This window comes from Coffea arabica, chromosome 5e, assembly GCF_036785885.1.
Source record: "Coffea arabica cultivar ET-39 chromosome 5e, Coffea Arabica ET-39 HiFi, whole genome shotgun sequence".
In the NCBI taxonomy this organism is placed as follows: domain Eukaryota; kingdom Viridiplantae; phylum Streptophyta; class Magnoliopsida; order Gentianales; family Rubiaceae; genus Coffea; species Coffea arabica.
In genome coordinates, this window is record NC_092318.1 from 50672196 (window position 1) to 50688682 (window position 16487).

The 16487-nt window shown below is 37.1% G+C and overlaps 2 protein-coding genes and 2 long non-coding RNA genes across 4 annotated transcripts; 3 read left to right on the forward strand and 1 right to left on the reverse strand.

Moving 5' to 3' along the window:
• The first annotated feature begins 2074 nt into the window (after window positions 1-2074).
• On the forward strand, window positions 2075-2906 carry LOC140006713 (uncharacterized). Its single transcript, XR_011814410.1, has 3 exons — window positions 2075-2150; window positions 2568-2713; window positions 2836-2906. It is a non-coding gene; the product is annotated as an uncharacterized lncRNA (long non-coding RNA).
• An 8-nt stretch (window positions 2907-2914) lies between these two features.
• Window positions 2915-5310, forward strand: LOC140006712 (uncharacterized). Its single transcript, XR_011814409.1, has 3 exons — window positions 2915-3497; window positions 3591-3827; window positions 3933-5310. It is a non-coding gene; the product is annotated as an uncharacterized lncRNA (long non-coding RNA).
• Window positions 5311-6162: 852 nt separating this feature from the next.
• On the forward strand, window positions 6163-8204 carry LOC113687630 (seipin-2-like). Its single transcript, XM_027205196.2, has 2 exons — window positions 6163-7218; window positions 7621-8204. Exons 1-2 carry the CDS (start codon window positions 6163-6165, stop codon window positions 8152-8154), a joined length of 1590 nt encoding a protein of 529 aa, XP_027060997.1. The 3' UTR covers window positions 8155-8204.
• Window positions 8205-9402: 1198 nt separating this feature from the next.
• On the reverse strand, window positions 9403-14887 carry LOC113688501 (uncharacterized). The gene is made up of 7 exons (XM_027206328.2): window positions 13807-14887; window positions 12562-12798; window positions 11607-11696; window positions 10997-11146; window positions 10748-10872; window positions 10393-10522; window positions 9403-9784 (listed from the first exon to the last, which is right to left on the reverse strand). Exons 1-7 carry the CDS (start codon window positions 14362-14364, stop codon window positions 9659-9661), a joined length of 1416 nt encoding a protein of 471 aa, XP_027062129.1. The 5' UTR covers window positions 14365-14887; the 3' UTR covers window positions 9403-9658.
• Between the last annotated feature and the right edge of the window lie 1600 nt (window positions 14888-16487).

Consider the following 16487-nt stretch of genomic DNA (forward strand, 5'->3'; position numbering starts at 1 on the left):
CTGCGTATATATTATATGTGCGTTAAATTTTACAAAATCTACCTCTACTTCATGCTGAATTACCTTAGAGTCCGCAAACAAATAAATAGTTCTGCAGAAAGTGACATTTTGCGTCTGGCTACCTGAGTGGTACGTATCATTCTTCCTTTCATGAACTTTGTTTCCAATCATCGTTACTATTATGTAAATACCCCAAATAATTGCATGGAAAGACTAAGCATAAAATACCCATCTTTTTCACCATATAATCCGCACTTTAGCAAGAAACCAAGATTAGTTCACACGCACAGCAATTTTAATTTACTTTTGATGAATTACAGTAGCATAAACTGATCATCATCAATCAGATTTCTCTAATCACAAGAATATCTATCATTCAAAGGTCGTCATCTCGTTAATTGCAGGACTAGGATTTGTGTGGAGCTGCAATTAATAATATTTTGAAATGCCACTGAAAGAATTAAAATGCTTGTATTGATTGTAACAATGAAGACGAGGCAGAATGCCGACACCATGCATGGCCCCGGCCAGCTTGCGACGCTGCTAGACTGAGCGTGGAAAGTGGAAACACGGACGAAGACGGCAAAAGTAAACCCAAAATATCGTTGACTTGCTGTTTGAGGTCTGTAAAAGAGAATTATTTTGAGATTTCAGGATCCCAAAATTTGCCGTGAGAGTTGATGTAGTATTCCACCTTTTTTTTTTCCTTTACGTATAAATAGATTTTAAACAATTCCTCGTTAATTTTTAATGGAATAAAACAGTGGCGGAGCAAGGAAAAATTCTCAGTAGGAGCAAAAACAATACTAAAATTTTTTCCTACTCCTTTTCTAGTTTTTTAAGCAAAAAAATATTTACCAATGAGTTGAAATGAAAAACCTTTTTTAAGTTTATTTCAAATGGAATTTTGTGGTTCACATATCCTTTTAGAATATTAGTTCATGAACCAACTTAGAGAACCACATAATTCTTTCATTTCTTTCATAAGAAAACTCCGGAGCACACTTAAACTTATATCAAAATTCTATAGATACTATAGGAATTTAAGGGGGACAGTAGAGCCCATGCCCCAACCTTAAATCCACCACTGGAATAAAATTCCCTCCCTAATATATAACCCATCATATTTGTAATAAAAACCTTACAACCAGAATAGAATATTTGTGTTTACTCATCATAGTTCGCATGGATTAGATGTCTCTTTCTATTCATTTTCCTCTTCTTTTAAGCGTTAGAATTAACGTAATTGCATTCCCTTTTTTTTTTTTTTTTTTTAAAACTTCCCACCCGTCCTCACAACCTTTCCCACCCTTAATTGCTAGATCTAAGAGTTCTAAACTTCAGGGTGGTAGATAGAACTCTAAGAGTTCTAGCTAATTCTAATTCTCTTTTATGTATTTTCTTTTGCAAAATTAACACTAACATAATTTCATTCAACATCTCATTTTATTCTATAATAAAATTTGTAATTTTATTCCTAAAATAAGATCTCAATATGGATATTACACAAGTACCATCATTAATGTCAAAAGAACATCCTAATTTTGAGCAGTAATGTTGTTATTATTTATTTAATGGGCAAAATGGCTCATTCCATCTCCCTTGAGCTTCTTCCATCCTACTTAACATCTTGAGAGGTTTGTATAACATAAAACTCCATATCTTTTGTTAGGTTTATGGAGAATTAACCTAAACTACAAAGCACTTGCTTAGTTGTGAAGGCAATGAAGAAACTCCGTGGAAAAAGACCGTAGTTTGGGCCACTGGGGCCAACGTTGTCTGCGTGACTTGTCAAAAGCAAGTAGGGCAGCCACCCCTACCTTTTATCGTTAAAGGGACATAGTCTCGACTCTGAAGTCCATTCCACTGGACAGGGTTTTGCCTGTTGGCCCGGTAGGCCTTTGGAGTCAGGGAATTAGGCCAACCGATTACTTGGGCTTGAATGGATCAAGTACTAGCTTTCCCAATGTTTAAGGCCTGCAAATTGCAAATTACTGTGAGTAGGATGTTGCTGTGCCTTTCAAATAGAGATCCGATAATTCTCGTTCAATCTTATTTATTTCATTCAAATGATGCAGAATATTAAGAAATTGCACAATTTTTGGCCCAATCCCAGAATATACAGGCAACATGCTCAAGCTAGAGACTCTGTAAGTTTGTTTTGCTTGGTGGCATTTGTGCAATTTTGTTGAACTATGTCATTGATAATCTCTGAACTGATTAGAAAGCTGATTGCATTGCAAGTGATATAGCCCTTTTTTTATACGAAAAAGTTTGACTGGATTCGATTCTGATCACCACCACGGATCAACACATCTGAACACACGATTTTCTTTTCTGTGAGCAAGTGACCCATTCTTACCAATCGAGCCTAACTTATGTTGGCGCAAGTGATATAGCATCATTGTTCCATTTGTTTCCAACGATTTAAATATTTTATGAACTAGCTTATACCAGAGGGCTAGTTTATTCCAGCTGAAATTATTTTACTTCATTAAGACTTGAACCTTTTGCTACTTGTATGTATACCAATTGAATGTGGTTTTCATTTTTTGCTCTATGATCAGTTCAAATACAAAAATGAAAAGCATTGGAGTAGAAGATCTACTGCTATTGCTTCTGGTTTTGGGTTTGTTGGGCAATGCTTTCACAGGGACCTCAGCTACAATAGTCCAATCCCAAATACTTTTCAAAGTTCGAACTTCAATAACCTGTAAGTCACTTGTTCTAAATTGAGTTTTGTTTGCAATATGTGAAACATGTTATTCTTTTCTTGAATAATCGGATAACGGCCTATACTATGGAACAAGCTAAATGCCGTTCTGTTTTGTGCAGCTTTCTGGCTTCTAATGCATTAAGCGGAGATATACCCATTTGGGAACTGGACAGCAGACAGAACATGCATGTTGGTACACATATCCTCTTTTCTCCAAAAGTTGAATGGACGCAAATGTTGCAAACAAGTTTACATAAATATCATACACATGCATGCACGCGCACAAACCGGACATTTATTGCATTTGAACTATTTGAATTTGCTGGCACTGTGTAAGCGTTTCTTTGCTTTCTTCCTGGGTGGAATATTTTAGGGTTTAAATCAGAAATCTTGTACTTCAACAGGAACTTATCCTCCAGCTATTCGACTTCAACGGGCAACTCGTCAGTCCTGAAATACTAAGTCTCTTTGTTACATTCATTTTGGTTTGTTCATGATCATGTGGATGACCTTGGCTGTATGTGTCACGGAATTGCTTGGTGGATCTAAAGGACCTTGCATACTTGGAAAATCCCAATTTATGTGTTGCCAACCTATACGGCATCTTGTATTATTGAGAGCCACCTATGATCTGTATGATTTCATGTGATCTTTCCTCAACTATGCAGATCATTATGGCTGTTATGGGTGTAGCGTTGGTGAGGCCTTATGGCTGTTGCATAGATTTGTAGCTACTATATGAATACCTGGCAAAATGGCTGTCTTTCTGGAGCAATATTTGGTAAGCATTTTGGTATCATCTTTATGAGAAAGCATAGCTTGCAATATGATATTTCACTTTCACATTCTTTTCCCTGTTGCCTTACATTATTAGGTCGAATGGAACAGTGCCTATATCTAAACTGGCCGACAAAGAAGAAGATATGCTTAGGATAGCAAGAGGCTTGGCATATCTTAATGAATAATCTCAGGTTGAAAATTGCCCACAGAGACATAATGGCTACAAATGTACTTCTTGACAAGGATCTCAATGCTAAAATATCTGATTTTGGATTGGCCAAGCTGATGAAGTGGAGAACACATATATTAGCACTTGAATTGGCGGAACAATGTCAGCTTTTGAGCCTATTTCCTTCTTTTATTCGTAATTTTTTCTTCATCTGATCTTTCGTTGATAACAACAAAAATTGACTGAAATTTTTGTATTTCATTGCAGGAGGTGGGTAATAGTACATAGTTAGGCAAAACACATGATGACATTTATCCATGGAAAAGATCTTATGATTTGTATTATAAATTATTCCAGCAGAGGTTAATGGCTCATGAATATGCTATGAAGGGTTACTTAACGGATAAAGCAGATGTTTACAGGTTTGGAGTAGTTGCCCAGGAGATCTTCATTGGGAAAAGAACACAAACACTTGATTGGGTAAGCTCGTATATCAGCTCTATCCATCAGGCAAAAATTACCTTCTGTAGCTTAAATTAGCAAATTGGAGTTGATTACTTGAAACCTATGGAATGAATGAACATGTCTCTTCCTAAAAGTGGGTTGGCTGAAATAGCATCTTACTTGAGCTTCCTAAAAATTGATCAAGTATGAAGAGTAGCGCGAGTGTCTGTCAACATTGGTGGGTAATATTTAGGAGAGGATGGAAGCAGGAGGGACAGCAAGTATAAACTAATGAATTTTATCAAAAATTTTTGTAGTCAATACCATCAAAATTACAAAATGGGAAATTAGAGTTTTGGCTGAAGATTGTGTTTACAGGACCTAAGAACTCAATGATTGGGATCATAGATACCATTCATCAATCCCTCCATGAATTCGTTCTCCTCTCTTGGAAAGAAATCTCGTAGACTGATTTAGCAGGAAATATAGCTTAGCTTAGTCACTCTTATCATAGCAGGAAATGTTCTACCTATCATAGAGTTGTTCTTGGCTTGTGCATTCTTATCATAGCTGCAAATATTCTACCAAATATAGAGTTGAGTGTCTATTCTTAACATTCTACTAGCGAATTTCTTTGTTACTCAATCCGTTGGTGGTAATGGATGAGTTACTAAGTTTCCGTTGTTCCATGTGGCAACGTGACGTCCTGCAAGAACGAGGAAATCTTTTAGAGCTTGTGGATCCAAGTCTTGGTTCAAACTACAGTACAGATGAAGCACTGAGGATGTTAAATTTGGCGTTATGATGTACTAATCCATCTCCTACTTTACAGCCATCCATGTCTTCTGCAGTGAGTATGCTCGAAGGCAGAATTGCAGTTCAGGCACCACTAATCAAATGCACCTCATTGAATGAGGACATTAGGGTCAAGCCCTTGAGAAATTATCACAAGACAGTCAAATCCATGTTTCTAAACTCTCCATTGACAGTCAGTTCGCTCGGACTACTTCAACAGATGACGGACCATGGACTGACAGACCAGTGTCTCTTCCTAGTGAGAATGAAATGCGCAATTTTTCTTCATCTAACAAGCTTCTTTCGTGGTGTTGATGATGTCGAACTTTGAGTAACTTATGAGGATGAGATTTAGGATTGCAGGATCGCAAACTTTTATTATTTAGTGCCATACAGATTCTGTCATTGACATTTTTTTAGGTACCTTTGGAGTTCCTGTGCTCTTTGTAACAAAATTCATATTCTTTCTTTCAGTCTGAGTATGTATGTGTTCATCAATTTTCTCCTTGCAATGTATCTGAATCACCGCACGTCCTGAAACCTATGGCACTAAAACCCACTTCCATTTTGTTAAGCACAAAATGACTGGCCTATATCCAAAATAATCCCACCCAAAATCAAGGTTCTTAATTGCTACTCCAATCCTGGTTTCATAGCAGAGTACCTCCATCCGCAGGACTCCTAGAGCCGGAAAAAAAAAAGAAGGCTGCTCAGAAACTCAAGGAACAACTGGACTTGGAATTCGGGCAGTTCCAAATCAATCGTAATTAGATACGTGTGCCAATCCCAGGTTATGGCCTGACACCCAATTGCGGTATTGCAAAAATATTTATTTTAGAACTGTAATATGCTTTAGATTCCTATGAGACCTGCCAGGCTCGTCGTGTGGTATGGAGCATGGGGGCTGGACAGTCCAAAACTTATCAGCTAGTGTTGAGATGTGTGTCACTCTGCAACGTAATTTATCCTGAATTTCTGAATTGAAGTCGATCAGAGAATCCCAACCATCAGATAAGAAACCAATCTTGGTTAATGAGCCAACCAATCTGGACTGTCCAATGACCATCTAATTATCACCCGAAGAAGATTGAGGTCCTTCCACCTAAGCAAATTCTGTTGACTATAAAAGTGGCCTCATGCAGCATACCCGTTGATTCATTTCTAACAGGATTTTCCCTCGTCACTTTTATTTCATTTTCATTATTTAGATCAAATACAAAGACTCTTTCATTTCATTACTTCTTTGGAGAAACAATCAATGGATGACTCGAACATTCAAGAAAATATTGATGACATTGATGGTAATCATGGGACGTTCAAAGGTCCTAGTGATTCATTTGGATATGTCAATGAACGTGGTCGAGAATCAGACAACTTTTTCATCAACTTGATGAGGCATTCTTTGCTGCTTGGAGCTGAAAAATTGTTGATGGCCCGAAAGTCACCAGGACCATTTCTATCCTCTCAACTGGAGTCGTGCAGTATTAACGAGGACAAGAATGACTTAGTCAGGAAATGGAAAGGAAAAGGTGCCATGCAATTGGATGAAAAGGTACGTTGGAAGTCCGAGTGCTCTCCGCTTCAATCAAGTTCAAGTTCAAGTTCATCAAATCCGGGAATTGAAAGCAGTAACATGTATGTTCAATTTCCAAAGATGATTGAATGTCCTTCGAGTTTCTATAACAACTTTCCACTGGATTTTGTAGCTTTTCTAAGAATCCTGACAGTACTGATACTTGAACTCGGTGGTGCTCAACTTAGTTTGTTCACAAGCGTCTTCACATTACCTATTCAGATATTCAACTTTTGGCTCACAATGCTAACGTTGCCATTTCGTGCTCTAGCTCTAACTAGAGAGCATTTAATGAAAAAGCTGTTGACATTGCGGAGTTACTTTTGGTTTAGTTTGATGTACTTTATATGTGATCGGTTGAAGTTGCAACAGTCAATGCTGAAAGTGGCTGTAAGATTTTGTTGGGCATTTTTCTGGTCAGTTTACGTGTATCTGATCCTGGTTGGATTGCTAATCATGGGATTCGTGATTGGCGGCATAACCATGAGACATTTGGTCGTAGAATCCATACAGACAACTGAAAATCTGAACTTTGACTACACCACAAGTAGTCCGGTTGCTTTTGTTCCCGTTACATCCTCTCCTGTCACTGGTGCGTCCCCTGGCTTGATTTCTGAAGACAGGATGCTGTTTTCCAAGAGTGCTGGAGGGCGCACCATCCCTTACAATCACAAGCTACAGCTTACTGTGTTGCTGACAATGCCCGAGTCAGAGTACAACAGAAACCTTGGGATATTCCAGGTATGACGACTTATGTAATATAGGCAATTGATTCTATTGACAATGCATGAATAGTTTTGGCTATTGTTGCCTTCTAAGACAAAAAATTATTTGTCTAAGTACGGAACAAAAATGATGATTTCCCTTATGGATTTGACTGCTTGCTTTTACGTCTCATTGTTCAGAACAAGGTAAGTTTACCTGTTAGTAGATACATTCATTGCATTGACACAAAAATAGAATTATCTCTTCAGTTAAGTAAGATCTGCTGCTCATACATCTGCCATATTGTAACGACAAAGCTAGGTGACTCTCAAAGTTCTGAAGAAGTTGAACCAGAAAATTGTGCAAACTTCTCCGCCCAGAATGTCCCTTTCATGGGGGTTATATAAATACTTATGGTTCTCAGCTTTGTTAATGTAGGTGAGGGTAGAGTGCTTGTCTTCAGAAGGTAAGGTGACTGCAAGTTCAAGCTATCCCACCATGCTACAATTCAAAAGTCAACCAATAAGATTTGTTGGGACCATATTTAAAAGTCCCCTTCTTCTTGCTGGTTTTCAATCAGAAATCCAACACTTGAAAATAGGCGTCATGGACTTTACAGAGGGATATGAGCCAACTGCTTGCTTTAAGGTGATAATTGAACAGAGAGCAGAATATGAAGCAGGCTTTGGTATCCCAGAAATATATGCTGCATCACTGCACATCGAATCTGAGCTTCCCCAGATCAAAAGGATGATATGGTATTGGAGGAGATCTGTATTTGTATGGATCAGCATTATAACATTCCTGACCGAGTTAATTATTGCTCTGATCTTTTGTCGGCCAGTTATTTTTCCGGGAAGATCAACAATAAAGGTGGTCGGTGCTAGAAGTAAAGTCTCTCATGGTATAAAAGCATTTGAGCCATTGGCTGTCTCGGAAAGAAGTACCACCACCACTACCACTTCTTGTTGAACCTGCTACTTTGCTTCTGATAGTTACATCATAGTTTTTCTGATGTATTGACTGCTTTGTACCACTGAAATCTTTCCAGAAATATTTAAATGCATCGTGGGAAACGCACTTTTTATGTACAGTAGCATTACGGGACAGGCTTATCTAACTCTTCCAAGCGTACCCTTTGCTGTTTGTGGAGTGAAACAACAAATTGGTGGGACCACTTGCCATTAAGTCACTTTGACTAAAAGGCAAAGACAATCAGAAGGGTATAACTTCCGATGATGTGTTGTGGCTGGGTCCATCAGAATTGGTTAGTGCAATCTTGACTTGTCAATAGAAGGGTATAACTGAAAAATAATTGTAAAAGTGATTTGACTTTTTCAAAGTGACTCAAATTTTGGGACAAGTAAAAAGTGGAAATATGACATTAACAATGGGACGGGGAGGGAGTATCACTTTTTGCAGGCCACAGGGCAAATCATGTCTTACGTACATTCTTTTTCTTTCAAGAAGGATTGTAATACTCGTCCTTACTGTGCCTACTTAACCGTTGTCTCCTACATTCGAACGTACAGTCCTCAGTTACTGTTCTTCTGCTCCCTCAAATTAAATGCAGCCTCAGTTGAACCCTTACTGATATGTCGTTGGAAAAGGAAAGGAAGTTCATGTCCTTGCAAAGCCATTTCTGTCATAGATTTATTGTCAAATGAAGAAAGCAAGTCATGATATATATATATATATTTCTCCTCCCGGTCTTGGTTTTTCTACGTACAATGTGTAACAATTGGAAACAAAATCTTGTAGATTAAGTAGCAAATTAGACTTCATAAGATCGCCATCCCTGAATGTTCAACTGAATATTGCTATAAGAATAGTTAAGAAGCTTTTCCTATGCCCACTGGATAAGATTTTTTTCAGTCAGAACATGAGAGCAGGAGGATTGCAGCAGCCAGCTACTGCTTTTGTCATTGTACTTTTGTCCATGGATTGATGGAAAATATGAATGATACAAATTTCTCTTTTCTTCGTCATTAAGATCAATTATAGGAAATGGTTGCATTTCTTATGAGCATACCCCGATAGCAAGGAGAAAAGGAAAAAAAAAAAGTTTTTTTAATTTTTCCAAACACAAGGAAAACTAACCTTCCAAGCAGACCCCAAAGCATACAACTTTACCTACAATAATTGAAAACAAGAAATCTGAAAGTTCTCGAGCCATCATCTCCATATCAACAAGGAGAAACATACAAAGTAATAAACACATTAGGATGAAGGTCAATCTTGGCATTCCAAAGGACAATCATGCACAATGAGATATATACAATTTTCTACACAAATATTTATTCCTGTATTTCCTCCTCCTAATTCTTTTTTTTTCTTTTTCTTCTTTGGCTCTTTTAAAGAGGGGTCAAGGAGAGAGAGGGGGCGGGGGGGGTTAGGGCATTGTGATGAGGCTGTGCTTCTAGAAGAAAGGACAATCCGGAGTCTGTACAAAACTTCGATAAACCTATCAGAAACTTTACAACTCGATTCCACTATTCAACTGAACAGAGAAGGTCGGCCTGCAAACATCACCCAAAGGAGTTTCAACTTTGACAACTATCCCTGAGCTGCCAACGTTTCCATTCCACTTGGACCTGCCAAGCTACATAGAGGATGAAAAGAATTTTAAGTCAGAGGAGTAATTATGGAATACAAGGAGAAAACGGAAAGCAGAATCTAGTGACGGTAAAACAATCTGCTTCATTAGCAAACACCATATCTAGTGACGTTCTTAAAGCAAACAGCAAAAACAAGCATCTTTTAAAAGATAACAACACTGCTGCAGTATGTCTTATTATTCAGCATAGCAAGCCTGCGCTGTTCACAGGGATCTCACGGCAGAAATTATAGAGTACAAGAGTTCAAATTTTGGCTTGGATGCAAGAAAATTCAAATCCAAAAAGAAGAACAGATAGATTCCTTAAAACTAAATGATATATTTGGTCATGAGCTCCGAAAATTTTTGAGGTAAAAACTTTAAATTCTATCCTCAATAGACTCCAAAACTAGATGTGTGCTCTCTAATATGATTGCACTTAGCTAAGCACACATCAGTCAATTTCCTCAGTCACGCTCTAATTCACAGGTCCCCTCTTCCTAACACAAGCCTCAGCCCATTACCAATTACTCTTAAGCTATAGAAAACCTATCAAGCGTCAACAATGTAATACAAGAAAGCCAAAGTTTATATGTAAAATAGGGACAACTTACAGAAACTGATGCAAATGCAGAAGGACGATCAACAAGTGCGCAGCCACAGATGAGGCTTAGTTCCTCCTTCAGACTATGTGTAAATTCCGCTCGCAATCCAGGATTGCTTCCACCAAATGTAGGGCACAAACTGTACATTTGGCATTTTATGAATAGGCAAAAAAAAAAAAATTTCACAAACCATTCTTGCATGTTAAATATTGAATGAACCAAAAATAAATAGGAACCAGAAAAGAACATATCCATAAGTTAAATAACAAGAATGTAATTTTGTCAATATCCCAATGACAGTGAAAATTTTCACTCAAAACATACATAGAGCTAGGCACAAGAAGTGTAGTAGATAAAAATTTACCTGAACTGGATGGTTGGTCTGACCATGAGCCCAGATCTCTTCCAAGCTAAAGACTGTGCCAGGCCCAGGGAGAATGACTTATCAGGCCACTGCACCATAGGTGTAATGCATGTCCCCAGCTTATTCTGGATAAATCCAACCATTTATTAGCTTCCTAGACCAAGCTGTAACTTGGCTAAGTTCCAAAAGAGAGGATTATATTCAAACAGCAAAAGCTTGTCCAGGCATTTTCTACTCTCACCAACTCACCTTACAAGAGAAACTGAACCTCATCTCTCCTGGATATTGACCCTGAGCTTGAAGAAGACCTCCACAAAGAGGCAGAAAAGCACTGGTAGATATGCCCTCGCCAGATATATAGGTTATTTGGCCATTCGGAAACTGTAAGTCCATGAATGACTATAGAGAGAGAGAGAGAGACAAAAAGTCAATAAGCTAATCTGCAGAAAGAAAACCTATTTCTTGAAATACTGGAAGTGCATCATGCAGAAATATTTGCACCAGAGGTGCAGTTAATACCCATCAATCAAGCTGCATGGAAAATGAAGCAAGATAGTTGCATTTTGAGAACAAGCAATAATACTTGGTCCTTACTTCTCCTTCTAGAGCTCAGATTTCAGTTTCCCGAGTTAAAAGCAAAAATGAGAGAATGATATTAACAGACTGAAAAAGACAAGGAAAGCACATTCATGAACTTTTGGTACGAGCACTCTTTTAAATTTTTCATAATATTCAGCTTTCTCCCTTCTTCATATCTTCCATGGGACGCATTTGACAGTACCAATTAATTATACCAGCCAAAGTGAGCCAGATACAGAATAGTTAAAGAGTATGACACAAATTACAGAATCATACTTACACAGGCCAAAGGATTGAGACATATCATTGACATCAAGAGCCACCTCCTATGCTTAGACCACATCGCTGGACATAGTGAATGCATTCCATTCTGCCCATAGCCGATAAGAAACCAACTTAATTTAGGTAAAACCAGAAAAAAAAAAAGGCAAAGCTTAAAGAGCATATGAAGCAGATAAAGTCCAACTGAAGTGCAAAAAACAATTTCATTAAAACACACAGAGATAATTAGAAGGCAAAATTTAAAGTCTTATTAAAGATGATTCACATGAAAGTTAATACGAGGAACGTCTAATAGTAAAACAACTGTGAAGACAAGTTGGTTAGATAACAAGCAAATCGAGATGCGCTATACAAGTTAAATATCAGCTTCAAATTTCCATTAAAGAAAGTTGGCCACTACTGAGAACGCACAATGAGCTGAAGCAATATGCACACTCCCATCCTTCCCTGCCCCACCAATCCTCTCTCTTGCACACAAAAATAGACATACACAGCAAATAAGGAGCATCACATCAAGAGATGAACAGCATCTCCAAACAAAGTTTAATTTTACCTTCCATACACGTTCTACATAACTGCATGAAGTTATCAAAAGGTCAAACATTCTATAACTGCATAAAGTAATCATCTTTACACTTTACATATAAACTACAAGTCATAAATGGGAAGCAAGCTTTAGAACATTTGCCAAAATTCCCCATTAAACAGCTCTTAAGTAGACAGAATAGACAACAATGCAACCACGTTAAAAAGCTTATCAACTGCAAACATGTGATAGAAATAAATTTTAGAGGTTGATCCAACATCTATGACATCATGGTGGCAACTGATTTTAGATGTTGATCACAACATCTAAAACTTCCTGTTCAGGTCCTGCAACATTAATTTTGCTCTTGCAAGGAAACCAGACTTTAATCCATATACAACAGAATGTACAAAGATATTAAACTTACCTTCCTGTCATAGCCATACCAAAGCAAGTGTTGCTTTGACAAGTGAACTGGCAAAAGAAGTGTTGAATCACGAACAAAAAGAACTGGACCGAGCTGGACGAGGAACAGCGAATTATCGTTCCGAGATGTAGAACTACTTTGTGATGCCTCAACTCTCCACAAGTCCCCCCTCGCCACCAAAGAGCTTTCTACACTTCGTGTCCTACTTTCATATGTCGACGTAACATTAATGGTACCCTACATAAAATAATTTGCCCATCAAACAGAGTAAATGGAATGGAATCATACATATCAACTCAGTTTTGTTTTACAATTTTGGTCTCATTGTGACAAGAAACAAGGTTCCAAACCTATTATAACCTACCTAAGAAAAATCAGAGTCTAGAATCTGGCTTGTAGGAATATAGAGAAAAAGCTAAAATAAAACTGAATGTCTTTTGACCTGAATGTCTCGAAGGAATATATACATAAAAAGCTAAAATATGACAGATTCAGGTTAACAAGCTAAAATAAAACTGAATGTCTTTTGACCTGTATCAATATCACAGATTCAGGCTTTTATTTTTCCCATTTTTGTCTTTCAACAACTGCAATCACCGTATCGTTGATGTATGTTAGAATGTAAATATGAAAGCAGCCACATCACAAGCAATGGCGTTCAAGCATCACATTTTTGTCAGATTACCATTAAAGATTGGCATTAATTAGCCATTTAGAATCCACTAAATGACCCAATAATGAGCTAACCACAAACTGCCAGATAACAAAGCTGAACAATTCAAGGACAGCCTCGCAAGAGAGAGTTATTTATCAATAAATTTGTGTCCTTTTCTATAATAAAGAGAGCTATGCCACAAGCAAGTTACATAATTAGATTTCTCTAAGCTAGAGCACCGAAATAAACATCATCTTAGTTATATTAAGAGTCAAAAACTTATGCTCCATTAGATTTATCTCAATCAAATGTTACATACTTGTCAACTACAAGAACAAAGACTTAGGTTTTGTTCAATGTGCTGATAGGCACAGAAAAGACAATATGCCCTAAAGTACAATATAAAGCACTTGTGTATATTTTTAACGATAAAGTCATCCCACTGAACACAATTACCCAAAACTCCTGTTTACATGCTACAGTTGAGCTCAATCTGTTCAGAAATTAAATTGGATTCATTAATTACAGGCTTGGCATGCACTATAGTATTCTATAAACACTTGTAACTCTTTTATCTGTTCAAGTTGTACCTGTGATCTACCAAAGAGTTTTGATGCCTTCACATTAAGACCAGCATTTTCTTCATCTGTAGACCCCTCAGCAACCAGTTTAGTTTCCGTGAACCCGTAGTCCCTAAACCGTTTGGCCACTGATGCCAAATCTTCTTGTAAACTAATACCCATATCATTCCTCTGGCTATTAGCCTCTGTCTGCAATGACACCACCACATTCTCTTCATGCCGAAATGGGACTGGCAACCTCCTGAAAAACTGTTGAACCATGCCGTTAACACAAGCACCAAAATCCACCCCAGCCTGACCTATCCTATTCCCAATATCGAAAATCGCAGAAACCCCATTAATGGCTGAATTGTCCACAGCAAGTCCAAAATCCCTTTTCACAAAATTCTGAGCTGCAAACTCCATATCAAAAAGCTTAGGCGGCTGCGAATTTGGCCATGGAAATGACGGCGGAGTGATATGAGACTGTATCAAGCCAGTAAAACCCTGAGCTAACCTATCAGCTAAATCCTGACCATGCCTTTGAACCTCTTCCCATGCATCGAATGATCTCTCCACGGACATCATTTCCGCAGTTCAAAATATCCAGTTACTTATAACCTAATAATTCACCAAACAGATTATATAGCTAAAAACCAAACCTCCGCCAATACTTCAGCAACCCAAAATTATTTAACCGAAACGAACAAATCATAATTCTCACACTCAGATCAGTATCCCAAAACCAACTAAATAAGCCAAAATCCTAAATTTCGAATACCAGCCGCAGAGCTGAGCCAAGGATATCCGATTCACAGCTTAGAACTGGAACAAATGCAAAAGAACCCAGAATTCTTTTAGCTCGCTGGGTATTAATTCCTACTCTCGGATTGGAAAATTAGGGTTTCAGACTAAAACTAGGGTATAGATTTCTTCACTTTTCGGGTAGCTTGCCGAGCTGGAAAAAATTGTGTGCAGTAAAAATAATTTTGCGAATTGGATAATTTTTTTTTAAGAGGAACGAGAATCGAGGAAGAGAGAGGTTTCCAAATCGATCCAAATGCTGAAGATTTGAAGATAAGAGCTGTGAGCCTGTGACGACTGACGAGTTCAAGACTGTTAACTGATTTTTTTTTTTTTTCTGAGGAACGCTTTATTTTGGGATTGTGTTTATCAGTATTTATTTTTATTATTTTGGATATGCTCCTCTTTCATGCCACGTTGGTGGTGATCCTCGCTTGCAGTTCTAGAGTCTCGAGAAGAGAGATTTGTGAGATATCATTATTTATTTTTTTATTTTTTTCAACTGTATCAAAGATATTGATGATATAAATGAATGACTTTTGACAAAAAATAATAATAATAAGATTTCGTTTTCTATTGAGAGCGAAGGTTTGGCGTTTGGGCCCAGAAGGTCAAAGGACCTAATGGCCAATTTCCCACCTTTTTATTATTTTTCTTTCCTCTTTTTTTTGGGATATTTTGTCTTGTTTTTGTCGAGGAGACGTGGAGGGCGGTGCCCAAAGGTTTATACATAATTTTTTAAAAACAATTTTTTCATATATATTGATATAGTGATATACAAACAAATATAATTCTAAAAAATCACATTTACACAATATATTAAAAACAACTTCAAATATATAAAAAAAAATTTTAAAAATAAAATCTACACCCTCTTCTTCTTTCAATGTACAAGAATGGGGAGGGAAAGGGAGGGAGGGAGGAGGAAGCAGAGAGAGGATGGTAGCGGTGGTATTAATTTTTAAAAAATATTTTAAAAATTTTTAAACTTTAAAAATATCACAAAATATATTCTAAAAGCACCACTAAAAATATTTAGAGTAACATTTTTTTATATACATTATTATAATAAAATATTTTAAAAACATCCCAAAAAACAACTCCTCCAAACAAAGCAAATTTGTCTTTATAATTAGATAATATTGCACTCACCATCTTTGTAGTTTTTTTATTTGTGTCTTTATCCCACTAAGTCAACATAATTAAAAACAAAAAAAATTAACCAATACCACCCGTCACACTTGATCAAAACCAGCCAATAAAAACTCAACTTTTCACACTCGATCATTTTCCTGTCTTTTTTTTTTATTTCATCGAAACCCACTGTTAAAGAATCCTTTCTATCAACGGAAAAGTAATTAAAGAATAACAAAATCATTACTACTATTATCTTAGACAGCAACGGCATGACCTTTCTATTGAATTGGACGTTGGGTTGCCGACTGGAATTACACTCACACTCAATAAACTGGCATCCTAACATTCCTGGTCTTCATAGCATTATTATTATTTTTATTATTTACAATTTTTGTTTTAAGGAAAAAAAGTTTGGGTGGATTTAGCTCGTATCATCGCCACGGATCAAAACATGCTTTCGAGATCATATGTCACTCATAGAGATTCTTAGAACGAAATTTGACCACGTGACCTTTTATTAAAAAAAAAAATGTTCCGTTCTTGTTAATTAAATCAACTTTTGTGCTGGTATTATTTGAGCATATGGCTCAAGGGAATATGGTACTATTGTATACTTAATTTGGATGATGTGAAATGTTATCTAGACTTAATTCTAGGCACCACCAAACAGCGGATTAGTAAGCTGGAATGATTATGAACCTCGACAAGCTTTAGTCGGCTTCACCCAAACTAAGGCCCACTTGTTTCAATAAACAGTCGGATAGCATATT

Coding starts and splice junctions, on each gene's coding strand:
- LOC113687630 (XM_027205196.2), top strand. CDS start 6,163: ATGGATGACTCGAACATTCAAGAAAATATTGATGACATTGATGGTAAT. Junction 7,219..7,620: donor GAAACCTTGGGATATTCCAG/GTATGACGACTT, acceptor TTGTTAATGTAG/GTGAGGGTAGAGTGCTTGTC.
- LOC113688501 (XM_027206328.2), bottom strand. CDS start 14,364: ATGATGTCCGTGGAGAGATCATTCGATGCATGGGAAGAGGTTCAAAGG. Junction 11,697..12,561: donor GGTATGGCTATGACAGGAAG/GTAAGTTTAATA, acceptor GGCTATGGGCAG/AATGGAATGCATTCACTATG. Junction 10,873..10,996: donor GGTTCAGTTTCTCTTGTAAG/GTGAGTTGGTGA, acceptor GGATTTATCCAG/AATAAGCTGGGGACATGCAT.